Raw genomic sequence first — 8,675 nt, 5'->3', positions numbered from 1 at the left:
CTCCATTCTCCTTTCGGGATCTTGGGCACGCACGCACACGCGCCCGGCGTGAGTTTTAAGCCACCGGGTCCAGGATGCGAACCGCGGTCAACTACGTGGGAGTCCAGCGACATAGCCATTACGCTTACTGCTGGTTCCCAACACATTGACTTTTTAAAGTAAGTGACCTTGTCTCTATTGCCCCACAGGTTATCAATAAATGTTTGAGAAATGATTAAACCAGCACAATTTTCAAATAATAGAGCAAATTAAATATCTTTAATAAAATGTAGTTACATACTATGTAACTAGGTGTCTCTTTTTTAGCTTACGTGATAGGATTAAATCTGTTAGAGATTAAATTATGAAGCTTTATTTATATATTGTCTTTGAAATGTTTCCTATCATGCTTTATATAGAAGAATTAAATTGGGCCGACCCCATTGCACAGAGGTTAAACCCTGTGTCTTGGGATCCAATTTCTGCCCCTGGAGTCTTGAAAAACACGCTGGGTGCATATGCATGAGTGCCCCAGATCCTAACAGGATGGAGAAATGGAGGAAAAGGATTGTGGTGTGACTACGCCCCATGGGGGCAGCTTTCTCCCCCCACCCTGTCTCTGTCTCTCTTTCTCTGTAGGAAGCACATGCATTCTGGCAATGAAAACAAAACAAAGCAAAACAAAAGTGACCTTACGCTGAGTAACAGAATGAGGGTGTTGGATGACGACAAGGCTTTCATGTGGCTATCTGGTACCGTAGCGGTGAAGTCTGCAACATTCGCGGCCCCTTTTATTCCGGGCGTGTTAGAGTACAGCCGGCCCAGCCTCTGCTGTCTGCTGTGCTGAGTAAAATGCGCAGTGCACTGGCGAGCGGTCCAGTGGATTTGTCGATTGTACTTACACGATTCTTTTCTAAATTAAAGAAGACAGAACTCTGAGAGGCTGATTAAAATGGGAATGACACATGCCAGGCCAGTGATTCGATTATTGGCACAGAGATAAGAAACAAGATCCAGGTGATGAATAGTTTCCAGGATGGACAGGTCTGCCTGGTGACTACAGGGAAGCACCTCAGAGGCCCGACAGGCCTGGGTCTTAATTACACTCCTTTCTTTTTAGAGGTTTTTGCTATAGGGCATGTGCACCTGCCAGAGAGGCAGAGAGACAGAAAGCAAGAAAGCACCCCCAGGGATGGCCACGCTGCAATACCGTAGCGGTGAAGTCTGCAACATTCGCGGCCCCTTTTATTCCGGGCGTGTTAGAGTACAGCCGGCCCAGCCTCTGCTGTCTGCTGTGCTGAGTAAAATGCGCAGTGCACTGGCGAGCGGTCCAGTGGATTTGTCGATTGTACTTACACGATTCTTTTCTAAATTAAAGAAGACAGAACTCTGAGAGGCTGATTAAAATGGGAATGACACATGCCAGGCCAGTGATTCGATTATTGGCACAGAGATAAGAAACAAGATCCAGGTGATGAATAGTTTCCAGGATGGACAGGTCTGCCTGGTGACTACAGGGAAGCACCTCAGAGGCCCGACAGGCCTGGGTCTTAATTACACTCCTTTCTTTTTAGAGGTTTTTGCTATAGGGCATGTGCACCTGCCAGAGAGGCAGAGAGACAGAAAGCAAGAAAGCACCCCCAGGGATGGCCACGCTGCAATCCCTTCTCCTGCATTTTCCTCTCGGAATTTTAGGCACGTACACACGTGCACCCAACATGAGTGTTAAGCCGCTGGGCCCGGTACTCGAACTGTAGTTGACCACATGGTAGTCTAGCACCCTAACCACTATGCCACCCGCTGGCACCTGAACAGCACTTCTTAGCAGTGTGACCTTGGGAAAGTTGAGCCTCCCTCAGAGGGTTTGCCGTGAGAATTAACCTATTGGGTTGCTGGGAAAGTTATGACGCATTTTTGCATAGAAAACCAGAAAAATACATCATGACCTGAAAGGTAATACATTCTGTCCTCAGAGTTTGGCACAGGGTGCTCAAGGTTAATCACAATGACAAGCTTGCAAATGACAAGCCATTTAGAAGCAGGGGCTCTGTTTCTAACCAGTAGGAGCACAGGTTGCTACTGGGAGTTCAGTTCTGGGTCCACATCCACTGTCACAAGCCAGTGGCTGTGCCTCCCTCCCTCTGGAGAAGGAGAGAGAGAGGGGGAGAGAGAGAGAGGAGAGGGAGAGAGAGAGAGGAGACGGAGAGAGAGAGAGGGAGAGAGGAGAGGGAGCGAGAGAGAGGAGAGGGAGAGAGAGAGGAGAGGGAGAGAGAGAGAGGAGACGGAGAGAGAGAGAGGGAGAGAGGAGAGGGAGCGAGAGAGAGGAGAGGGAGAGAGAGAGGAGAGGGAGAGAGAGAGAGGAGACGGAGAGAGAGAGAGGGAGAGAGGAGAGGGAGCGAGAGAGAGGAGAGGGAGAGAGAGAGGAGAGGGAGAGAGAGAGAGGAGACGGAGAGAGAGAGAGGGAGAGAGGAGAGGGAGCGAGAGAGAGGAGAGGGAGAGAGAGAGGAGAAGAGGGAGAGAGAGAGAGAGGGAGAGAGAGAGAGAGAGGGAGAAAGATGAACACCTGATATTGATTCCGGTTGTGCTGCCACCCTCTTCCGCCCGTGGGGTCCTGGGTGCTTGTGTGCATGCTGGCGTGTTTCAGGTGGACCCGGCCAGGGATTCAAACCAGGGTTGCTGCGTGGGATTAGCTTCTCTTGAGGTGCACTTCACTGCTGTGCCAAGAGCCAGCTCTCTTTTTAAAGCCGAGCACTTTTTAATACTTTAGAAGCATTTTGCAAACACTATCTGACGTAGTGCTTGCTGTGAGCTTGTAAGAGGGGGGTGGACTGCTAACGTTTACGAATAAGGAGACGGAGGCACCAAGAGCTAGAGGAAGACCAGCCAGGGCGAGCCAGGGTGCGAGCAGTTCTCTCCGGCTTCAGACCTTGAGCTGAATTGTTGGTCTTTCATGGATGCTCCCTAGGATTGGGCGGCGGTAACTCAAAAACACATGTCCCCTTTTATTTCTTTAAAAAAAAAATATATATATATATAAGTTTTTTTTGCTATAGGGCATGTGCATTTGCCAAAGAGAGATGGAAAGAGAGAGAGTGCGAAATAACCGCGTCATTTCAGGGGGTGGGATGGCCGCACCACAATCCCTTCTCCACTCTCCTACTGGGATTTTGGGCACACACACACAGGTACCCAGTGTGATTTTCAAGCCACCAGGTCCAGGACTCAAACTGTGGTTGGCCATGTGGGAGTCTAGTGCCTTAACCACCAGTGCCCCCTGAGGGTCATTTCTCTTATTTATTTTTTTAAATTTGTGCTATAAAGTACACAAACTCACTGGAGAGAGACGGAGGAAGAGCAGAAAAGTGAGGAATCACCCCCCCAGGGGACAATGGCCATGCCACAGTCCGCTCTTGCTCATTCTTCTCTTGGGATTCTGGGCACACATGCACACGCACCTGGTGTCTTTCAAGCTGCTGGGTTGGGGACAAGAACCATGCAGTTGGCCATGGGAGATCCAGCGCTTCAACCTCCATGCCGCCTGCTGGCCACCCACGCTCTTTTTCGACACGTCCTTGACATATCAGTCCCCAGCTCTCTCTCGCTCCTCTGAGCTATGACAGGTCACTCTGCGTCATTCACTGGGTAGCCATCATTCGTTGTCTTACGTGTTTAAATATTTATTATCACACATAGTTTGGGTTTTGTGTACATAAGTGTTTTGTGCCTGCATCAGTTGGGGATCTTGGATGACAAGCCACAAGAACTAATTTCAGCTAACGCAAGTGGGTACTACCACGGCCTCAGCCCCAGTCTGGGAATACTGGAGAGCCCACAGAATCAAAGGGAAACAGAACCAACTGACCTTGGGAGCGAGAGAAACCAGGACAATTCTGGGGCTCATTTTTAAATTTTTTGTTTTGTTTTTGTTTGTTGAGAGGTTTTCGCTATAGGGTGCGTGTGCTTGCCAGACAGAGAGAGACAGACAGAAAGCGAGAAATCACCCCCTAGGGGGATGGCCACGCCGCAATCCCTTCTCCTCCATTCTCTTCTTGGGATCTTGGGCACGCACGCACACGCGCCTGGCGTGAGTCTTAAACCGCCAGGTCCAAGACGCGAACCGTGGTCGACTACGTGGGGGTCCAGTGACATAGCCATTATACAAACTGCTGGTCCCCTAAACTTTTAAAAAAATAATTATTTTATTTAACTTTATTTATTTATTTACTTATTTTAATTTGACCAGAGAGGGGCAGAGAGGGAGAGGAGAGGAGAAGAGAGGAGGAGAGAGGAGAGGAGAGGAGAGGAGAGGAGAGGAGAGGAGAGAGAGAGAAAGAGAGAGAGATACAAAGTGAGAAAGCAAGCCACCAGGTCCGGGACTCAGACCATGGTTGGCCAAGTGGAAGTCCAGCACCCTTAGCCACCACGCCACCTGCCGATCTCCAATTCTGGGAGTCTTTACAGAATTCATGAAGTCTCGGGACCAGCAGTTAGCATAATAGCTATGTCGCTGAACTCCCATGTGGTCAACCGTGGTTCAAGTCCTAGACCCGGTGACTTAAACTCATGCTGGGCACGTGTGCGTGTGTGTCCAAGATTCCGAGAGGAGAATGGAGGAGAAGGGATTGCGGTGTGGTCAACCCCATGGGGGGTGATTTCTTGTTTTCTATCTCTGTCTTTCTGGTGAGCGCATGCGCCCTGTAGCAAAAACCTCTCAAAAAAAAAAAATTATGAAGTCTCTTTTGGTATGACCCCAGGAATGATTTAACTCTATCTTCACCCATCCAATGTCACACTGCTCGAGATTCAGGTTTCAGCAGAGAGACTGCCCGAAGGTCCAGTGAGCTGGGTCGTATGCCCATTCCTCTTGGCGGGCAGACTTCAAGGAACATTCCTACCAGGATCCAGAATGACTCCACTGTGATTCAACTCATTCCAAGACTTATTTGATACATTTTCTACCCCATGATGAAGAACAACATAACTTTCAGGCAGAAGATGAAACTGTTCATATACTAAAGACAAGGCTAAGAGGCAGGGGGATTACTTTAAAGCAGATGGGACCCTGAGAATAGCCAGAGAAATGACAATACTTAGGTCAACGCCAGGGAGGGTGCATCACTGACTTGCCCCTCCTCTCTGCTTAGAGCTGTTCATTGTGTTACAGTTCATGGTCTGAACAATCTTACAGCAGGCTACTCCTTCTGAATAATCAAATATGGGTATTAAATGTATTTTTTAAATTATTTTTTTCTAACCTAATTTATTTATTTAAATTTGACCAGAGAGGGACAAAGCAAGAGAGGGAGGGGTGGGGAGAAGAGCAAGTGAGAAAGCAAGCTGCCGGGTCTGGGACTCAAACCCACGGTTGGCCATGTGGGAGTCCAGTGCCCCTTAATCACCACGCTACCTGCTACCCCTGAATATGAATTTTTATGAGCCCAGGTTAGAAGTACATTGAAAGCAGGGCCAGCTGTTGGCATGGTGGTTAAGGCACTGGACTCCCATGTGGCCACACATGGTTTGAGTGCCGGACCCGGAGGCTTGGAACATGCTAGGCACGTGTGCATGTGTGCCCAAAGTCCTGAAAGGAGAATGGAGAAGGGATTGCATCCCTCTGGGGGATTTCTCATTTTCTCTCTGTAGTTTTGTCTCTCCAGTGAGCACATGCACCCTATAGCAAAAATCTCCCCAAGGGGAAAAAAAATGTGCATTGATAGCTAAAGTAAACTTGGTTTCTAAGTCCCAGGTGAAGGTGTCATAGGTACATTTTAACACTACGTTAAGATTAGCTTATTTATTTATTTATTTATTTTTAGAGGTTTTTGCTGTAGGGCACGTGTGCTTGCCAGAAAGAGACAGAAAGAAAAAAGGTGAGAAATCACCCCCCAGGGGGGATGGCCATGCCGCAAACCCTTCTCTTCCATTCTCCTCTCGGGATCTTGGGCACGCATGCACACACACCTTGTGTGAGTTTAAGCCACTGGGTCCAGGACTCGAACCACATTCGACTCTATGTAGTCAGTGACATAGCCATTACGCCAACTGCTGGTCCCAACATTATTTATATTAAATTTCAGGACCTACGGACTTTTAAAATGAAAGCATGTGGCATTTTGGGTTAAATGTTATATTATTCCACTACTTTAAAATCCTTTTAGAATGTTCTCTTTAAGTGACTGCTCAATGTTGACCTCAAAGTAGTTGCAGAGGAATCGGTATTGGCTTAGTTACAGCTTGGTAAAGCCTGGGAGGTAAGCTAATGAGAACTGTGGGCTAGAAGGACGAGCCAGGGATAAAGGTGTCTTAAGACAGCAAGTGGCAGATGTGTTAAATCCTAATGAAATAACATACGTTTTCTTCTAAAGACCCCCGAACCTTTCTGCGCATATAAATGCCACTTTACCCAAGAGTCCTCCCTTTTCCACAGGGGGTGGTAGGGTGGAGGGGTGGAGGCCTGAAATCTGACAGTACCGGATCTTGTACACACACGTGGAAGATAAAGGGTAACTGGTGAGTTAGGCACAGTAAGACTTCAGCAGTGATCAGTAATAAATTAGAACAATTGTAATGATATGTTGTAAACACTACGTGAATGTGGCCTTGTTTCCTGTTACGTTTTGAATAATGGCTTGTCCCCAGAGGTTTCTGATTTTGGTCCCCAGCGTGACGGAGTTTGAGAGGTGGCGCCTACCGAGGGGTGACTGGATCACAGAGCCTAGAAGAGGCCTGGTGGGCAGTGACCGAATCATGGAGGCAGCACTTGTGAACAGATGAGCGATGTCTGGTGAGACCCAGCGAGGTCTAGGTCTCATGAGAAGAGGCCCACGAGACGGAGCTGGCTTCCCTTGATCTGCATGTGCCCGCGTCTTCTCTGCTTCGGTCAGTCACTGTCCAGCCACCGGGACGGACTCACTAAACCTCTATTTCTTCATAAATCACCCGTCTCAGGTCTGCTGTTGCGGGTCAGCCCCACAGGCACTGTGCCCACGGCTGGGCCATCTTCGGGCCCCTTAATTACACTTCGAAGTGATCTGTGGTATCTGAATTGTAATTAATTTTTGCATATGGATTTATAAAAACATGCCTTGTACAAGGGATAGCGTAGAACAAACCTGTGAATAAAATGAATAAATGTCAACTTTTTTTTTTCAAAACAATTCTTTATTTCAAGTTTAGTGCTACAGTCACATAATCCTCAAAAATCAAGTTTATAACTGGTCGTCGCACAAGCTCCCTTACCCACGACACACTTGTTAGACGGGGAGAAAACGAGTGGACGCTGTTTCGGTAGTTACATGATTGTGAGGACAGAGGAGGGGAAGCTGGAGAGCTTCCCAGGCCTTACACATGGCGGATCCCTCTCGAATGAAGCTAGGCAGTAAAGGAAAATGTCCTGTCAGTCATTGAAAAAAGCTTTAGCCATTTTTTTTAGAACAGAGAAGTCACTTTTTCTTCTTTTATCTTTTAGTTTGCCAAAGAGTGTGTACACTCAATGGAGAGAGACAGAGAAGGAACGTGAAAGAGTACGCAGCATGGTGTATGGTCACACCAATTCCTCCTCCTCCTTTTCTTCTGTGGATTTTGGGCATGCACGCACATGCACCTGGTGTGTTTCTCAAGACACCAGGTCCAGAACTCGAACCGCCCAAGTGGTCATGAGGCATCCAGCTGCCTTAACCACCATGCCACCAGCTGGTCTGCTAAAGCCATTTTATGATGCGATAAATGCTTTACCTCAGTACACAACCTATTGGGCAAACAAAATTGCTACATAGGTTGATACTTAATCACTTAAATACTTACAGTACAGTACTACCCATTTATCTGACATGGAAGAACACATAAAACTGTAAGTCTGGGTGCTCAAAACAGCTGCTCGGCAATTCTGTACAGTGTTTGGGGTCCTCAGAGCTTTATTCGCTTTTCTGCTCTTCTGGAAGGTTAATGGGACTGTGCAATGCTGGAGCAATAATCCAGAATATCCTGAATGGTGAACTCCATCGTGACACCAGAGCCAGGATAGCAGCGGGCGATCAGACCTTCGAAGTGCTTGTACTGGCGGATAAATTCATCCTGCATGGAGTGCCACACCACCTATTATAAAAGGCAAACACAAGCCATGAGACTGAATGGAAAAACACGTAACCGAGTGTGTAGAACTGAAGCCAGGAGATCTCCTCAGGATCTGGCATGGCAGTCGTTAGCACAGGCTCTGCGGCCACAGTCCTCGCTGCCTCGACTCCCGAGGCCTGTGCTCTGGGCCTCAGGTTCCTCATCTATACACCGGGTAATCCTAAACCTTCCTTGTAAATTTCCTGTGAGATTAAGTGAGTAAATGTACACAAGGGCTCAGATCTGTGTTTGACACAGTAAGTATGTACTTATATATTAGTCGTTACTCCAATTCTCACCACAGGTGTGTCTATGTGCAGTTACGTGTGAAATAACGGCTTAAGATTAAAGATTAAAGGGAACCAGCAGTTAGCGTAATGGCTATGTCGCTGGACTCCCACGTAGTTGACCGCGGTTCGTGTCCCGGACCCGGTGGCTTAAAACTCACGCCGGGCGCGTGTGCGTGCGTGCCCAAGATCCCGAGAGGAGAATGGAGGAGAAGGGATTGAGGCGTGACCATCCCCCCGGGGGGTGATTTCTCGCTTTCTGTCTCTATGTCTCTCTCTGTCTGTCTGGCGAGCGCA

At 48.0% G+C, this 8,675-nt stretch overlaps 1 protein-coding gene across 1 annotated transcript in view; it reads right to left on the bottom strand.

The window, feature by feature from the left end:
* Nucleotides 1–7,123: 7,123 nt before the first annotated feature.
* The window catches only part of EXOC1 (exocyst complex component 1), a 58,930-nt gene continuing 57,378 nt past the window's right edge, over nt 7,124–8,675 (bottom strand). Inside the window, 1 exon segment of the mRNA XM_014583894.2 lies at nt 7,124–8,073. Coding sequence (XP_014439380.1) covers nt 7,921–8,073 — 153 coding nt within the window. The 3' untranslated portion in view covers nt 7,124–7,920.

Source organism: Tupaia chinensis, unplaced genomic scaffold (assembly GCF_000334495.1).
Source record: "Tupaia chinensis unplaced genomic scaffold, TupChi_1.0 Scaffold144982_1, whole genome shotgun sequence".
NCBI lineage: Eukaryota > Metazoa > Chordata > Mammalia > Scandentia > Tupaiidae > Tupaia > Tupaia belangeri.
Note: the sequence above shows the minus strand (reverse complement) of the source record. Positions and strands in the feature narration are given on the sequence as shown.